The sequence below is a fragment of the Oncorhynchus tshawytscha genome, linkage group LG04 (assembly GCF_018296145.1).
Source record: "Oncorhynchus tshawytscha isolate Ot180627B linkage group LG04, Otsh_v2.0, whole genome shotgun sequence".
Lineage (NCBI taxonomy): Eukaryota > Metazoa > Chordata > Actinopteri > Salmoniformes > Salmonidae > Oncorhynchus > Oncorhynchus tshawytscha.
Genome location: NC_056432.1, coordinates 30,575,686 through 30,594,208, shown reverse-complemented (window position 1 = coordinate 30,594,208; position 18,523 = coordinate 30,575,686). Strand labels below are relative to the sequence as shown.

Genomic DNA, 18,523 nt, shown 5'->3' with positions numbered 1-18,523 from the left:
TTGTTTTTACTTCCTTGTTTCACAAATAAAATAAAAAGACCCAACCCAAATCAATACATTCATCCAAAAGGTAAAACATCAAATAATATTAATGACTGGAAACAGACATTTCAAAGCTGGTTTATTCCACCATTTACAGTTAAAAGTTGAAGAACAAAAAATAGTAGACATTGTTTTCTCTATCCAAAATCCACCAATAAAAAGTCCTGGTCCTCATGTGGTGGGGGCTTACCCTGAGGTCATCTTGAACAGTGTCCAGTTCCACTCTAGTGGCTTTTTGGGGCTCGTCTGACTACTGGCCGGCATATGACATTCTCTCCTGAACAATCAATCTTTCAATGCCTTATTCACGCCCCTGTGTGGTTAGTTGTGTCATCTTCGTTCTCTCTTCTTTTCCAAATCTGGAACGAAGAGAACCACACAACACAACTGACAGTTACAGGGAGTCAGTAACTTATCTAGACATAAACCTGTAAATTAGAGAACAGCATATGGTATAATCAGTGGTCAATGTGACACAATAGAGCTTACCTGAATGTAAGCCTCCGACAGTGTGATCATCTGGGGCAGGATATCTGTCACCTGCAAGTCCTGGAGCTCATACCACTTCCCAGTGCCCTTCAGTGACCAAAAAAAAGGCACACATTAGCACCAATAACTGAACAGGATGAGAATTTATTTCACAATGTCATAAAATACTGCACATCTAAAGCTCTGCAAATGTGCACCTCTAGAGTACACTAGGAGAAAGTCCTAAAAACGCAGCTGTCACTTACATGATGCAGGACATGCATTCTGTATGCCCCCTCAGTGGGCTTCCCATCATGCACCACGTTGGCCACCAGGTCATAGGTGGTGTTCTTCTCTGTGACCTGTGCCTCTTCTGTCAGGTACTCACGAAGGTCTACGTTCCTGGTCAAGGAGCAAATGCAAGGAGTCAAAAACACAGACATGAACTCATCAGGCTGAGCATGATGCTAAATTACCATTGAGTACATGGGGAAAGTATGCAACAGTCTCTTACGTGATGGGAAAGTTGACGATGGTGGGGTTCTTCTCCACAAAGAAGTTGTTCTTGGTGAACCTCTTTATGCAGAAGATGAGATAGGGAGGCAGCTTGAGCAACTGGAACCTTTTGAGGAAATTCTCTTTGTAGGTTTTATACTCCTAAAAGAAAACAGGAGTGTGAAGGGACCAGAGGAAAGGGCGAAGAGGTGAGGAAAATCAAGAGGTGATAAAGCACGTAGGATTATGTCAAACAGAAGCTGAAGTCTCACAGACCATCCTTCCAAATCTTGTCTCGTTCACTCGACATTTGAAAGATTTTGCTTAGGATGGGAGCGCTGGCTGTTAACACTCACTTTTGTTTTAATAACCTATGCAGCATTAGTTTTGTATCCTATGCTAGCTAGCTTAATGGAAGTCAGAAACATTTTCAGAAACAACATTGGTTGGTAGAGCAACCCATGCAAAATATTTGTTTGGCTTAATAAGTGGCAACGCATCACTAGTTTCCATCTAGCCCACCCCTCGTGTTTTGTTTGAGGCTTTCAAACAAAACGTGAGAAGCCTAAGCTTCTGAGGCTACTTTTAATTTAACTTGGTGGGAGAGATGGTTGGCTTGAAGATAGGAGTGCTAATCCTTTGAGCTAATGTAAGTAGGAGTTTGAGGGCAGTACCTTCTCTGTGTTGCCGTTAAACTTGGCCAGGATGTTGAAGAGGGGGACCTGTGGGATGATGAGCTGCTCCTTCTCATCCTTGTACAGTGGGGCTGTGGGAAGGTCAAGGGTCAGGAAGAGGAAGGTGGACTCCGACATCTCCTCCTGGTACTCCTCCTTCAAAAGCAGAGCCACCTTCTCTTCTGGTGGCTGGAGAGAGAAAGGCATGTATAACATTAACAATTTAGCTTTTAAAATCTGTAATCATATTGAAGTCATGAATTCACAAGTAAAAATGTAAACTTTGATACAATGATGCAGTCTTCCTTTTACAAAGGTCTGACAATAAGCCACTCGCCAAATCTGGGTGAGGAAGCTTCTTGGAGAATATACGCATGGAACCTTGGAACACTTTGGTGAGGCTTGCTATATTGGCGATAGATGGGAAAGAAGAGGGAGATATCTTTGTTAATATCACAGGTTGTACAGTAAGGCCGACAACACTGACTTATAAGGACAATGAAAAAGGATGAAGTCATATCCTTCCTCAACATCACTCCCTCGACCCCAGTCATCAGTCCCCTCCACCTCCCACTCACAAGGTTTCTTCTTGGTTCCTCCCAGTGCACCATGCAGAGCATTCATGAACCAGGACAGAAAGTCCACAGCATCCCCTGCAGGACAGAGACCAATCAGCAGATTTTCTTATTTGCAACACATACATTTTACTGTACTAAAAGCATTTTGTTATTGAGAAACAAGGCTCTCAGCCTAACTGAATGTGATATAATAAAATCCTGCCTTGCTTGGTGATCTGGAAGTTCTTCTTGCTACACAGCACTACAGCCTGCAACATCTCGTGGGGTGACACGTGGGCCTTGAAGTTCCGGGGGTTCCACAGCTTGCGCATCAGCTCACCGAATCGCTGCACCAGCAGGAACATGATGTCACCAGGTGGCCTACGGATGCCGCAGTAATTCTCCTCTTCCAGAAAGTAGTTCCGCAGTGGGGGCACATTGGAAAGGGCCTGAAGGGTTAAAGATAGTTCACCATAATCATTTTACAATTTAGCAGACTCTCTTATCCAGAGCGACTTACAGTAGTGAGTGCATACATTTTCGTACCGTTCACCTGTGGAAATCAAACCCACAACCCTGGTGTTGCGAGCGCCATGCTCTACCAACTGAGTCACATGGATGATCATCACACAGGAAAAGGTTAAGCAGCATGTGAATGGTGAGAGGTCTGATTCACCAGTGGATACTCTGTGGTGGATAACAGTCTTACCTGCAGCACCACATTAGCGTAGTCATTAGCCTTGATGTTGTTGAGCCCTACGATACCAGGCAGATAGGTGGTGCCATCATAGGCTCGATACAGCTTGCCCTGCTTGTCCAATCCAGAGATGTGCTGTCTGGTGAATGTGGGCTTCAGTACATACTAAACACAAAGAACAAAAATATATGACCACCTCCATTATTGCACAAAGAATGGCTGAACATAAACTGTTCAACTTTATTTCAGAACTATTGGTTTAGCACCATTTAATCAGTGCATGTTTGAATCAATGCCTCTGACACCTCTGAAATGGTCTTATTACAGGGTTAATGTGTGCAAACCCATCTCTGTGGACCCACCGTGATGTCTTCCAGCGATGAGTCAATGATCTCGTAGTTATCTGGCAGACAGTAGAACTTAAGTGTGTGCAGATTGAGGAACACATGGTGGGTGAACTGCACACTGTGAGTATAGGCATGGGACTTCAGACCTCTACCTGGAAGAGACACACACCAGTTTAGGTTGAGGTCAAATCATTTCTGAACATTTTTCAGGTAGGGAGGGTTGTAACAACGTTAATCTGAAGAATTGGATGATTTACCTTGGAAGTATTTCCCACAGATGAGACAAGCATAGACGTTGATGTGGGAGAGCGAGATGGAGCACAGCTTCTCAAAATCAAAGTCCAGCACACTCCTGAAGACAAAAGGTGTTAGAGGTGAAAGACAAATATTACATATTCAGTGTTAAAACCAGTGGACGTTTAACGTTACCTATTGATTGTGTCGAGGTAGGGACAGTGGCGACTTCTGCGATCCTCAGATGAACGGCCTACTTTCACAGGCACTGTAGCTATAAGACAAACATGTCAACAAACAATTCAGTGTAACTCGCTAATGTGATGCCTAGCAATGACAACAATTGTGGGTATCTAGCTAAGATTAGCTACGTTACACCAGAGATTTGTGTTTACAAAAGGCCTCTGGCTAACACTAACTTAGCTAGAAGTTGCCAGAAGATATTTACTGTACCATTACGCTTGGACTGCGCTGAGTTCGGAACACAGTCATGGTTACATTAACGCTTCGAACACACTGACAGCGTCATTGCGCAAAATAGTATGCAGCATCATCTGGATATGTATGCACTCAAAATTTAACATTCACCTTCTGCTACCATTTCTGTCAAGCCACCGACACATACGTATGCACCCCACCGAACACACTAGGGGGGGTCGCTGTATTTTTATTTATCCCCCTCCCCTTTTCGTGGTATGCAATTGGTAGTGACAGTCTTGTCTCCTCAATGCAACTCCATACGGACTCAGGAGAGGCGAATGTCAAGAGCCGTGCGTCCTCCGAAACACAACCTAACCAAGCCGCACTGCTTCTTGACACAATGCCCACTTAACCTGGAAGCCAGCCGCACCAATGTGTTGGAGGAAACACCGTACACCTGGCGACCTTATCAGCGTGCACTGCGCCCGGCCCGCCACAGGAGTCGCTAGTGCGCGATGGGACAAGGAAATCCCTGTCGACCAAACCATCCCCTAACCCGGACGATGCTGGGCCATTTGTACGCCTCCCCATGGGTCTCCCGGTCGCGGCCGGCTGCGACAAAGCCTGGACCCAAACCCAGAATCTCTAGTGGCACAGCTAGCACTGCGATGTGAGCTTAACATAAAAACTAAAATTATATAAAACACATTTCCTTAAAGTATTTATGTTACTGTCCCCACTATAACAAAACAAATACTTAAATACATGTAATTTTGTCCTTGAAACATTTAACTGAAGTAATGTAGAATTGCATTCATTCCTATGGGGGATTGCTCCTACTGGGGAGTTCCAATATGGCCGACCGGTAACGAAAGCCCCTCAAAGCCAATACATAGCGTCAGCAATCCAGGGTTTATATACATAATTTTTTCTGACCCCATTTCTCATACAGGCTCCAATGTGTCTTAATGTAGTTTTTTTACATGTGCAATGTCACGACAGGAACACAGTTGATACTTCAACTCCTGTTGGAAGAAAGATGGTGGAAGTGGATGCCTTGTTCGAATCAAGCAGCGCGTCGAGCAAAGTTGGTGGAGACGAATGTTATGAATGGCCAACAGTAGCAGTGAAAACTGGAACAAAAAGGAAATTGGAGTATATGTGTATGTATGATAATGAATCGCTTCTTGTTGGGATGCGTTTGTTGAGTAAGGATACATATGTGGGAGACCCGTTTGAGGAGGTGAAAATTGTGAAATATGCTCTGGGAAAAGTGGAGTCTATCAGAGTGACCAGGAGTGATCTTATGTTGATGAATTGTATTTCTGAAGAACAGAGGAAGATTGCACTGAGCCTCAAAAGAATCTGGACAACAGAAGTTTTGAACTTCGGAGTAGAGCACCCGTCAAAGGAGTCATCTCAGGGGTGACGACCGATGTTCAGCCTGAATACCTGAAGTTAATTCCTGGTGTGATTGGTGCCCGGCACTGACACGCTGGGTGAATGGAGAAAAATATGAACGTCTGTCAGTCCTGACAGAGTATACTGAAGAACGGTGTGTAGAAGGACAATGGTGTTGCAATTGTGATGGGGATTATGATCCCGGGTTCCTGGAGTGCCCTGTAAAGGTGAAGGAGATTGAGGTGGCAAAAGTTAGAGCGGAGGCGATTAAAATAATTGAGAAAACAAGCGACGCTAGTGAAGATATGGTAGTGGATGCACCACAGCCTGTAGTAAATGTTTGCTGCCAGTCAAAAGATAAAGGTGGATTTCATGGTGTTCATTGCCACAGTTGTAAACTGTACGGCACAAGTCTCAAAGAAGTCTGGACATTATTGTGGCTGCGGCTGAAACTTTTCTGGGACTTAATGATTTTACATCTGAAGACTGCAAGGGGTACTGGCTCCGGAAGACCCGCCCTCCCAGGTTCCCCTTGAGCCTGTGTAGGGATCAGATCAGTTTTATTTTTTTAACAGAAAAGTTGGTTCGTTTAGTTTATTTTTTGTTACGTTTTTTGGGGAATCCTGTTTTCACCCTGCACAGTAGGTGGAAGGATGCACATCATATTGTGCGATCGGCAATATACCATAAAAGTGGGCTGAGTCACAGACGTGATCTTCCCGTCGGGGTAGTCCCTCGGGGTAGTGCGGTGGAGTAGATCTTCGTGGGCTATACTCAGCCTTGTCTCAGCGTAGTAGGTTGGTGGTAAGTTGATAACCCTCTAGTGGTTTGGGGGCTGTGCTTTTGCAAAGTTGGTGGCGTAATATCCTGCCTGGTTGGCCCTGTCTGGGGGCATCGTCAGATGGGGCCACAGTGTCCCCCAACACATCCCTGTCTCCAGTATCTATGCTGCAATAGTTCCTGTCTTATCTGGTGTCCTGTGTGAATTTAAGTATGCTCTCTCTCTCTCGGAGGACCTGAGCCCTAAGATCATGCCTCAGGACTACCTGGTCCGATGACTCCTGGCTGTCCCCAGTCCACCTGGTCATGCTGCTGCTCCAGTTTCAACTGACCTGTTCACCAGATGTGCTACCTTGTTCTGGACCTGCTGTTTTCAACTCTCTCTCTCTACCACACCTGCTGTCTTGACCTCTGGTTGCTCGGCTATGAAAAGCAAACTGACATTTACTCCTGAGGTACTGACCTTTTGCACCTCCCTCAACCACTGTGATTATTATTTGACCCTGCTGGTCATCTATGAACATTTCAATATCCTGAAGAACAACCTGGCTTTAAATGGCCATGTACTCTTATAATCTCCACCCGGCCCAGCCAGAAGAGGATTGGCCACCTCTCTAGGTTTCTTCCTAGGTTCACGCCTTTCTAGGGAGTTTTTCCTAGCCACCATGCTTCAAAATGTATACCCGGGGCGGCAGGGTAGCCTAGTGGTTAGAGCGTTGGACTAGTAACCGAAAGGTTGGAAGTTCATATCCCCCGAGCTCTTCTGCCCCTGTTCCTAGGCCGTCATTGAAAATAAGGATTTGTTCTTAACTGACTTGCCTAGTTAAATAAAGGTAAAACCAAAAAAAAAAAAAAAGTGTATTGTTTGGGGTTTTAGGCTGGGTTTCTGTATAGCATTTTGACATCTGCTGATGTCAGGGCTTAATAAATACATTCGATTGATTAAAGAAGTGTCTTAATGTATTGCGTTCCCGTGCAGCTCAGTGTAAACAAGCCGAACGGTAGGGTCGGTATCTTCTGGCAAATCTAGACGGACACTTTTGATGCTGGGATCTTAGCTAGTTACCAATATATTAGTCAGCTAGAACTAGCTACCTACCAACAATGTTATTTGTGTTAACTAGCTAACTGGGCAAGCAAACATTACAATATACGTTTGGAAATAAACACCAGCTTGTTACGAGCTTGAGTTAGGTTATACACGTTTTGAAATCGTTAACTACCTTCATCGTCTTCAAAGTCAAGTTCTCTCTGCCGTTTTACAGAGACCATCGTGTTAATCTTTGATGCGTATGAAAAAACAGAGCTGATAATAACTAAAGTCAGGGTTGAGTTGATTTTACTAGCTGCACACCTCCAAAACTCCCGGTTTCAATATCAAAATGGCCAACCAGAGTTTAACCCCATATTTTCAAGTTGACTCTTGCAAAAACAGAACGGCGGAGATTGAATAGTGTTAGACATTTGGCCTTTCTAGGGAGTTTTTCCTAGCCACCGTGCTTCTACACCTGCATTGCTTGCTGTTTGGGGTTTTAGGCTGGGTTTCTGTACAGCACTTTGAGATATCAGCTGATGTACGAAGGGCTATATAAATAAATTTGATTTGATTTGACATTTTTATTTGGGCCTCCAAAGAGCAACGCAGCTTTCAAACAACTTTAAATAATATACTTCATGAGGATTAAAAATGTGAGAGAAAAAAATCATTTGCAAGGGTAGAAGCTTGATCCGAAAAATAAATGATGGACAAGCTCGTAACTCCGTGTGCAATTTCAGTTAGACAGCAGCCCAGCCCACTTTGGAATGGTCGTCATTAGTTACCACAGTCACAAAGTCATACACCCCGCCTATTTATAATTTTTATCTTCTTAAAATATGATTTTGAAACCTTACCTTAAACACAATGATAAACCAATGGCTAACCATAACATTAAATTAAGATCAAAAGCACGTTATTTTTTGTTTTGATTCGTTTTTACAATAGCCCATTTTAACTTAGTGGATGTGATAACTAGTAGTAAATCCCTTTGAAAGATTGATTAACGTTATGATGCAGCTTGTGGTGTTGTGCATATAAAGAAGTACTAATGTTCCATCTTAAATACTAAATACATTGTCCATCATCTCTCACGATGGAGATTTTGCGGGATGATGAAGAACAAGAGCTCAAATATAAACGTACGGGTCGTTTGGACATGAGCCATGGTTTCTTACATCACATTCGAAGGAACCAGATTGCCAGGTGAATCACTAATCTGAGCTAACATGCCGTGCGGGGTGTATATTTTGTCGATCTATTTTGTCAATGTAATCAATTATGAGAGCGTGCAGTTGTTTAGTTTCGAGGGTTTTCTTGATCATGTTGAAATTCATCGCTAGTACGCCTACTCACTCCAACCTCTACTGGGCATGCGCACAACGTCTAACAGAGAACTGCCCCTCTTCAGAGTATAAATACCATTAACAGATATTGCTCTCTGCGGTGTACAACTACACCCATCATGGATATTGTTAGAAGTTGGACACTCACAATCATTCCAATGGTTTGAATTAAATTGCCTTGTTACTCTCTAATTTATATAAATAATGTTTATCTTACTGAAAGATTCAGACACTGACTTATCACTTTGTCTTGCAGAGATGACTATGATAAGCAGGTAAAGCAGGCCAATGAGCGTCAGAGGGCCAGGCTCACCACTACCCCCCGACGCCCCCGCCGGCCAGATATCCAAGTGTACCATCCTCGACGTGGAAGTAAGAAACCACTGCTGCTAGTATGAAGTTCTGTCAACTTGGAAGATACAGTTTAGTGGTGATGTGTATGTATGTGTCTCCAGATGGAACTGAGCCAGGAGTGGGTGCAGAGACTGAAGAGTGGAATGAGAGTGGGTCGAGTACAGAGCCAGAGACCCATGGGACTGAACTCTTCTGGCTGGACTACCAGGCTGACTCTGGCTGTGTCACCTCCTTCATTGTACACAAGGTCTGTCTGTCTAGTGTCTATATTTTTATGATGGTGCGCATCCTGTGCCCTCTTGACCTGTTTCCTGTCTCTTAGGAGGACAAGCCAGAGAGGGTGGTGGAGCGTGTAGCAGAGAAGAATGTTCTGGACTCAGCCATGAGGGTGGCACTGCAGGCCCGGATTCGAAAGGAAATGGATAAACGTCTGGACAAACGCTGAAGGAAGTGAATGAAGTTAACAGTGATGAGAGGGGTGAGGAGGAGTCAGAGGCCTCTGTTTACCCTCCAGCCAACCCTCTTCCTGTATGTAAGGAATGCTAGTAGCAGAGGACTACTGTGGACCCACATTCTGAGAGACTGTTAACCAGGATCTGAATGACGTCACACAGCCACGCCGTCCCCTCTGTGCTAGTGTACAGCCATGGGGAAAAGGCTGACTTACAGAAGGGTAAAAATGGAGCCGTCCTCACATCTCTTGTATTGGGCTGGCATCTCTAACCCTGGGTCATGTCTGTAAGGGGCCCTGTGAAACTGCCGTTGTCTTGTGTTTGAATGGCCCATTGGCTGTCAACCTGCTCCAAAGGACAGAGCTGAGAGCATGGGCCCCTATCTGAGCCACACCAGGGTAAGGCTGGGCAGTATACCATATTTTACAATATACCGGTATTGACACACGGACTGGTTTGGGGTTTTACTTTACCTTCTGCATGGTCAATGCAGCACATACAACAATGTTGATGACAACAATGCTGTTTTCATTTAGCTTCTTAATATAAATCTACAAGCATTCTATAATTACACTATTAGTTTCTGTTTCTTACATCTGTAAACCTCTAGTTCGGCTTGTCTTAGCAAGTTGGGCCTAAATCCTGTTAGCTACTAATGCTAATTGCTAGCTAGCTAATAAATGTACTGAATCAGAGCAAACGTAATTAGCTATACAGCCTGATAATACCAGTGAGTGTAGACCTAAAACAGCATGTTTGTGCAACAGTATCTTCTAAATCAAAGAGGAAGCAAGAATGTTAGCTACATGAAGAAGGTAAGAGAAAACATTCAATGTAGCCACAGATTGAACAGTCCCCTAGAAACACTTATCAACACTTTTGTTCCTTGGTTAAATAAGGCACAGATTGTTTGCCCATATCGTGCAGCCTTACGTGGAAATGATCTCAAATGAGTGCAACAAATGTATTAAAATGCACATTTTGGGGGGTTGAAGTTGAATTGAACAGTATAAAACAATCCGAATGGAGAAAGACCCATTGAAATCACTTAGAATGTATGTCTTTCCACCCTCATAAATAACATTGAGCTTTTATTATACTTTTTGCTTTAATACTGTGATATTTTGGCCATATTAACCCCCACACCCACCAGAGGCCACTTTTTTTAAATTAACCTTTATTACAACTAGGCAAGTCAGTTACTGCCCAATGGGACTCCCGATCACAGCCAGTTGTGATACAGCCCAGGATTGAACCAGGGTCTGTAGTGACACCTCTAGCACTGAGATGCGGTGCCTTAGACCGCTGTGTGCGGCAGTTTCACGTGTGCGTGCACACAAGCCTTGCATGCGGCAGTTTTCCCGCAAGGGTTGGTATTTATACATTTTGAACTATTCCCACAAATCTCAGACCATGTGTACCCACAACTTCTAGTTGTTGTCTGATCAACTGTATTACAAGCAAATATTGTTATTTTGGGGGAAGTTGAGGTGTTTGATGCACAGGAATTATAATGGTAGGCTAATATCATTAAAACCTATCGGCCTAATTATAAAACAGATGCATTTGTCATTGGTAAAAAGATTGCATAGCAGCATGTCACCCAATATATTTTTTACTTTATATAAGCCTACATCATAATCTTATTGCAGGGCATAGCTCTCCTTTTCTGACATGCCGCTACATAAAATATTATGCTACCATTTATCCATCCCTCATTCAATGGCCAACCATGCTAGAAAGTAAATAGACCGGTAGCCTATGACAGTATGGTTAGGCTATAGTATTGCTGTGCGAAAGGAGCGCAACATAATAGCCTGTTTAATCTCAACGCCTATACCATGGAGATAGACTAACAATCATGTATTGATAAAATATTTCACAACAATTAATATTTTGCATAGACGTGTGGACTGTAGGCAGCATTTACTTAGAAAATCAATCTTGCAGAATGCGTGGCCTTTTCTCACTGTAGACGTGATGCATTATTTGTTTAAAAAAAGTAACGGCAAAAGATTAAAACATTCTGCCCACACCTCTACAGAAATGTGATCACATTTGCCATTGCGCTTTCCTTTAGCAACTATCACGGCCCAGTTCCAACATCTCCAAATAATACAGCAAATGAATGCGTTGTTGTTACCATAAAAGGTGAATGGAGGGCATTTTCCCAGCGGAGGTGTAGCGCTCGTTCTCACACACATATGGTTTAGCTCTGATTTACCAATTAAGCATGCATATGTTCTGTGCGAATGTTTGATAAATCCCAATAATTTGTTTGCATGCAAATCCTAGATGCTCCACGTACGCCAGAATTTAGTTTGAAATGTATCCACGTTGATAAATGAGGCCCCAATCCCCAGAAACTGGGACGCCACCCCTGTGAATTTCTTTTTCACCACACAGTGACATCCTCTTCCCCATAGAAAGTGTGCTGTGTTTACAAAATGTGTACTTATTGTTTAAATGGATGTGGTTTAAATCCATTGGAGGCTGCTGAGGGGGGACGCTCATTTTAATGGCTGGAATGGAGCAAATTAAATGGCATCAAACACATGGAAACCATGTGATTGATGTATTTGATATCATTCCACCCATTACACTCCAGCCATTACCACAAGCTCTTCCTCCCCAATTAAGGTGCCACCAACCTCTTGTGTTTACATTTTATTTGGCAAAGTGATGTGAATGGGATGTCATTGCAGTTATGTTTTTTGTTGTTGTTTTCATTAAAAAGTTACCATGTTGATTTGTTGTTTGCAGGGTTACATGAGGTCACTGTGACTCTATGACTAAGGCAGGAGAGCAAATCAATTGGTCGTAGCTGATTCTTGTTTGTTTAAAAAATGTGCTGTGGTCATGACTTCTAATTTATTTTTGGATTGGCCTATATGTTCTAAGAGTTATTTTTTATACTGTCATTTTCTGGAAAGATCCTTATTGTTTCAGTATTACATATTAAATATTTATTTTCCAAAAGGTGTTTATTGTATATTTATTTCCAAAAAGTGGTTGGATGTTCACTGTATGCAGATTTAGTGTACGAGTACACAGTTTTGTTAAAGGTGAACGAGACTGTACGTTACTCTATCCTTCTCTTTCTCAAACACAAAAAAACCTTTTCCAGGTCAATGTTTTAATTTACGGCCTGGGTGATGTATGGCGAAGGCTGTACCATTAGTATGGAGGATAAGGTCATTGTCATGGTTTAAATTCCAGATGATGTGCTTCATGCAATCCTAAATTATGGCCAGATTAGACTAGCGAATGTTGTGGAGTGAACAGAAAGTACAGGCCTGTATAATGGGGAAATAACTCCTCTCTAGGGGCAATGTAATGTTACTATTTGTCACTAGGGGGAAGCATCTATCATTTTGACTTAGATAGGGCACTGAAATGTTCCAGTTTGATGTTCAATACAACAACATTGATCCAATTTGTATTTTTCCATATATTCTCCTTGATGCTCTTACACCATTCCCCTATTGGTTACAATTTCTCTTTCAATAATGACAGGTGTGAACACGTTTAGACTAGGTTAACACAAATGCATTTGAGTTAAATGACCAACACTTTCATACCCATCAAATAATAAGTATTGCACCGCAATGTTACTTATTTTGGAAAACTTTTTTGGTTCCTTATTTTGGAAAACTGACTAGCATGGTTAAGTTGTGTAACCAGAGTCAGGCATTGAACCAGAGTGACAGTATCCTGCAACCCTAAGAAGTCACATGGCTAACCTCCATTCATACCACAGGCCTACTAACACTAGTTCCCTAATGCAAGGTCATAGAGTTGTATAGAGATCGCAACATTGTATCTTTCCCATTATGCCGGCTGTGATCGCAAGAAAGCGCCATTGAGGCCATTTCCAAGTAGCCAATTTTAATCTACTACTTCTATAAATTGGTAAGCAAACTAAAAGGGTGCATACTGCCACTTGGAGTGTGTTGTTTGAACAGGTGTAAAGCCAAGGTTGGCTTTACCGATTCACTAACCGAGGTACTGCCACCTGCATTTATGGAATGTTTTCTCACAAGTGTAATTAATTAGCTGATCCCTCCCGATGACCTGGATGGAATTATGTGATCCTTCCCTAACCCATAGGAAGTCCTACCCAGTTGACTACTTTAAAATGGTCCTCAGTGGTGCTGCCCATACTAAAATGTTTTTTGGGGCACTAGAGTCCTCTATACAACTCTGTGCAAGGTTTGAAACTTTGTTGGAGATTAGATTAAAGAACTAACTAAATAATGTTTTTTTCCTTGAGCTGTGGTACAACAATCCCATCCAAAGAAGAATAGAAAGGCAGATTAGAACTAACATTTCAGTGGACAAACTTCTGATTCCCACCATTTGTGGGTGATTAATTCATTGTTTTCAGCAATGCATGAAAATATGTAAACTTTATCCCAGGGCCACATGCCTGGCCAGTCTTTGTTGCTGTTACATAAAACCCCTTTTCAGGAGGAGTGGTCTCTGTGACGCTATTGGTGGAACAAGGTCACCCCCCTTTGGACTCATGCCACCCCCCACGGACTCCTGTGTTATAAAAGGTTCACATGTTAAGACTGCATGACTGACTAGACAACAATATTCCTCCAGCAATGACAGAATTGTAAAAATAAAACTAGTAACTCCATTAAATTGAGATACTGGATGAGATCAGAGATGCATAGATATCAAAAGTTCCTTATATTATAATTTACAAAAGCATAAAAATCCATAGTAAAATTGTTTTTATGGTTCATGTAACCGCATTGCATAACCCTATAAATTGTATTTTTGTAGCTAGAGAAGTTGCCCTGGGGCCACAGACCTATGGGCTTTGAGAGGTAATGAAAAAGACAGACAGATTAGATTAGTGTCATCCATACACCAGAGGAAGCTGGTGGGAAGAGCTTTAGGAGGACTGGCTCATTGTAATGGCTGGAATGGCATAAATGGACAGGGTAGCCTAGTGGTTAGAGCTTTGGACGAGTAACCTTGGTTAGCGCGTACTGCGCCCGGCACGCCACAGGAGTCGCTGGTGAGCAATGAGACAAGGATATCCCTACCGGCCAACCCCTCCCTAACCCGGACGACGCTAGGCCAATTGTGCGTCGCCCCATGGACCTCCCGGTAGGGATATCCTTGCCGGTTACGACAGAGCCTGGGCGCGAACCCAGAGTCTCTGGTGGGACAGCCTTAACCACTGCGCCACCCGGGAGGCCCTAAAAATAAAAGAATTTCCATAGGTTTTTTGTTTAGTCTCATCTCCAAGGCAGTGGAGGCTTCTGAGGGGAGGAAAGCTCATAATAATGGCTGGAATGGAGCAAATTGAATGGCATCATTCACATGGAAACTGTTTTTTGATGTATTTAATACCATTCCACTAAATCCGCTCTAGCCATTACCATGAGCCCATCCTCCCCAATTAAGGTGCCACCAACCCTCTGTGCTCCAAGGCTGTATAAACCTGTCAAACACATGTACTGTCATTTCACCTCTGTTTTGTCTACCTCTTGGACAAAACACACTTAGCTGATACACATCCTTCCCTAAGTGATAACATTAGCAACAGTATAGTTTTATAACACTGCACTCCTTCAAGAGAGGGTCAACAGCAGTGGAATTGTGCTGCGACAAAGGTGGCTCAGGCTTGATTAAACCGCTCTGCCCCTACCTCCTCCATTCATATTTGTCAATCACATAGGTATTTTTTTGACTCTAATTGTGTGAAGTACTGTATACAGTACCTTCAGAAAGTATTCACAACCCTTGACTTTTTACACATTTTGTTGTGTTACTGGCCTCCAAACAATAACCCATCATTTCAAAGTGGAATTATATTTTTAGACATTTGTAGAAATTAATTCAAAATGAAAACCTGAAAAGTCATGAGTCAATAGGTATTTAATTATGGCAAGCCTAAATCAGTTCAGGAGTAATTAACAAGTCACATATTAAAATGTATGGACTCACTCTGTGTGCAATAACAGTTTTTAACATCATTTTTGAATGACTACTTCATCATCTGCTCAGGGATTTCCCATGTGGCCAATGGCGACTTTAAAACAGTTAAGAGTTTAATGGCTGTGATAGGAGAAAACTGAGGATGGATCAACAACATTATAGTTACTCCACAATACTAACCCAAATGACAGGGTGAAAAGAAGGAAGCCTGTACAGAATAAAAATATTCCGAAACATGCATCCTGTTTGCATTAAGGCACTAACGTAAATCTGCAAAAAATGTGGCAAAGAAATTAACTTTATGTCCTGAATACAAAGCATTATGTTTGGGGAAAATCCAACAATACATTACTGAGTACCACTCCTCATATTTTCAAGCATGGTGGTGGCTGAATCATGTTATGGGTATGCTTGTCAACAGCAAGGACTAGGGAGTATTTTAGGATACAAATAAATGCTATAGAGCTAAGCACAGGCAAAATCCTAGAGGAAAACCTGGTTCAGTCTGCTTTCCAACAGACACTGGAGACAAATTAATATTTCAGTACGACAATAACCTAAAACACAAGGCCAAATATACACTGGAGTTGCTTACCAAGACAACAATGAATGTTCCTGAGTGGCCTAGTTCCATATTGGACTTAAATCTGCTTGAAAATCTATGGCAAAAGTTGAATATGGCTGTTTAGCAATAATCAACAACCAACTTGACAGACCTTGAAGAATTCAATCAACTTTGAATTCAGGTTGTAACACAACAAAATGTGGAATAAGTTTAGGAGTATAAATACTTTCTGAAGTCACTGTACCTCCGGGGTGGTTAACATACGGCCGTTTCTTATTGCGTCTGTGTTGGGGGGGATTTTGGGTTAATTAAACACTCCATGCCACTGTTGAACATCTTAAACTAGATGGAAAGTTATAATGGACCTTTACGTTTTCAAATAACTGCCCCTTTTCTGGCCCACAAATTGGTTTTGACTAACAAATTGGTCGGCCCTCCACTGAATTTAGAAATCCTGATGTGGCCCTCAACTCAAAATTATTTCCCACCCCTGGTATACCTAATTGTGAATACATCCATGGGTGTGGTGGATTGAGGCTGCCGTGGTGCAGCCATAATGCAAACCCCAGCAATCTAACAGCACGAGTTAAAAATAGAAGTTTGAAAAAACATTCTTGACGTGTGAGTGGACAGCAGCTGCAGAGTGTAGTCAATTAGTGGCAGACAGTTTGGACACGTCACAAGAGTAACTTGAGTATCGAAGCTATTCATGGTCCCTGGTTAGTAACTGTAGTAATGTACTACCTCATGATCCGTAAAATGTGCTTAGGTAGTCCTACTGGAGGTTCCTGGGACAGAGTAAAGACATTAATGTCAGTTTTATTTGGTGTCACAGGGGAGTAGTTAGACTGATGACCTGGACAGGTTGATCACACTTACAGAGAACTGATTAAATTACTATATGGGATTATATAAGTAATTATATGAGGTTGATGATCTCTTTGTCTGAGGACATATTCCAGTGCTCCGGAAGCATCAGAAGAAAACAAAGAATGAACAGCTAACATTTTGTTCATTGTTCATTTTGAACAGCTAACCTTTTGCTTTGGAGTCTTCCTTCAGGGTAGACACGTGTCCTAAAGCCGTCGAGCCATGTGAACCACAGACAGCCAACCACACACACACAGTAGCAGCCACTCCTGTTAAGGCATAGGTTTGCCAAACTCTTTAGGGAGGAACAAGAGAAGGACATAAAACAAACGAATAAAACCACAAATCAAGTTTGACTGTTTATGCGTTCAACAATTTTATGTTGTTGCTGTGACGTTATTTGCATATTGCATCTCGATTGGCCATATGTTAATGAGGGCCTGTGGGAATTCACGAGGAAAGCGTCTCTCTTACGCTTGTAATGTGAAGGCATATCAAGCTCGCAATAAATATATCTTCATAAAGATGCACTGTTTGTAGTTATTGTACTCACGACCAGTTAGATTGCACGACTGTTGCCTTTGTCAAGGTGGCGATAAACCAGAACAGACAGAAACAGAATGGTGCCCAGGCTATAGCACAACATTGATACCCAATCTCCTTCGATATTAGACAGACTCTGGGTTGAGCTACTATGAAATCCATTCATATGTTTAAAAACCAGCCAGACAAATACGGTACAATGTAACAGAGCGGTGAACACCGAAGTAATGAGAAGAGAAGCAGCTCAAAAGATGACTCATTTTGAACAGCTAGCCAACCTACTGGTTTGGAATTGTATTAACGAACTGAACAAGATTTGGCTGCTGGTGATAAATGGCCTGCTTCAGAAAGTGTTTCTATTGCCAATCAGACACTAAATGCATGGAACCAGAGTCAATAAGGACAATGAAGCCTTTGTATTCTTTGGGATGTAGATTACTCTAAGAATTACTGGTAGAAAAATCCGTACAGAGGACAAGGGCGGCCTTTTATTTGTAATCAGGAAGTGAAATATAACTGGGCTAACTTGGGCTGGATGCCAGGAACCTTACGATACGATATCACGATAAGACGCAATGTATATATGTAGCGATTCTCACGATTCTATATGCATTGCAATTCGATGCTGTGATTTTACTGCGTTTCGATATCCTCTCACCATGTCTTCTGAAGAGGAACAAGAGAAAGCCATGAGTGTTGATCAGTCATGGAAATAAGTGCTGAAAACAAATTGTCTCCATAAATAAACATATGGGAAACTGAAGGAATTATTTATGTCAGTGGGGCCAAGGAGGTGTGTCTGCGTTCTGTGAGGTGATTGGTTTACGAACAGCTGAAGGTGCGTGTTTTCGGAGTAGTTTTTGCAGCCTAGGCACTGGCGTGTACCCCAGGGTCGAGACACAAATTTAACCGAAAACTGCAGTAAAACATATTCTAAAGATGATGTTTGTCCATCAACTTGAACCTGGATTAATCAATAATTCCTTCAGGCAGGGAGTAGTACGATACCAAAACTCAAGTATCTGTTTTAGCTATACGTGCAAACTAAGTCCGTGCTTTACTAAATTTGCTACCCAGAGGCAGTCAGTAAATGCTGAGGAGATATAGCGCTGTCCTTTTCGAGAGTAAAAAACTACCGTGTTTTAGGGGGTGGTATTTAATGTGCAATGTACTGTTTTAGCTAGTGATATCGTATCATTTTGACAATATTGCAATGTTATTTTTGTGCTATATGGCCGTACCTGCACCAAAACGCCAGTATAAAATATATTCAGAGAAAACCAT

The 18,523-nt window shown here is 42.3% G+C and overlaps 2 protein-coding genes across 2 annotated transcripts; one reads left to right on the top strand and one right to left on the bottom strand.

Moving 5' to 3' along the window:
- Positions 1–104: 104 nt before the first annotated feature.
- LOC112233548 (U4/U6.U5 tri-snRNP-associated protein 2) lies at positions 105–7,500 on the bottom strand. Its single transcript, XM_024401271.2, has 13 exons — positions 7,339–7,500; positions 3,710–3,788; positions 3,538–3,632; positions 3,296–3,432; positions 2,946–3,098; positions 2,460–2,685; positions 2,258–2,332; positions 2,017–2,084; positions 1,680–1,868; positions 1,025–1,167; positions 777–912; positions 532–618; positions 105–401 (listed from the first exon to the last, which is right to left on the bottom strand). Exons 1-13 carry the CDS (start codon positions 7,385–7,387, stop codon positions 348–350), a joined length of 1,491 nt encoding a protein of 496 aa, XP_024257039.1. The 5' UTR covers positions 7,388–7,500; the 3' UTR covers positions 105–347.
- Positions 7,501–8,118: 618 nt separating this feature from the next.
- Positions 8,119–12,282, top strand: LOC112233550 (UPF0561 protein C2orf68 homolog). The gene is made up of 4 exons (XM_024401275.2): positions 8,119–8,357; positions 8,754–8,869; positions 8,953–9,098; positions 9,174–12,282. Exons 1-4 carry the CDS (start codon positions 8,248–8,250, stop codon positions 9,294–9,296), a joined length of 495 nt encoding a protein of 164 aa, XP_024257043.1. The 5' UTR covers positions 8,119–8,247; the 3' UTR covers positions 9,297–12,282.
- Positions 12,283–18,523: the final 6,241 nt, after the last annotated feature.

Bases quoted from the DNA above. Each gene is read 5' to 3' on its own strand.
- LOC112233548 (XM_024401271.2), bottom strand. From the start codon at position 7,387: ATGGTCTCTGTAAAACGGCAGAGAGAACTTGACTTTGAAGACGATGAA. The intron at 3,789-7,338 runs GTAGTTAACGAT...TTTGTCTTATAG, and splicing joins TGACTTTGAAGACGATGAAG to CTACAGTGCCTGTGAAAGTA. The intron at 3,433-3,537 runs GTAAATCATCCA...TGTCTCTTCCAG, and splicing joins CTGTGGGAAATACTTCCAAG to GTAGAGGTCTGAAGTCCCAT.
- LOC112233550 (XM_024401275.2), top strand. From the start codon at position 8,248: ATGGAGATTTTGCGGGATGATGAAGAACAAGAGCTCAAATATAAACGT. The intron at 8,358-8,753 runs GTGAATCACTAA...TTTGTCTTGCAG, and splicing joins CGAAGGAACCAGATTGCCAG to AGATGACTATGATAAGCAGG. The intron at 8,870-8,952 runs GTAAGAAACCAC...ATGTGTCTCCAG, and splicing joins GTACCATCCTCGACGTGGAA to ATGGAACTGAGCCAGGAGTG.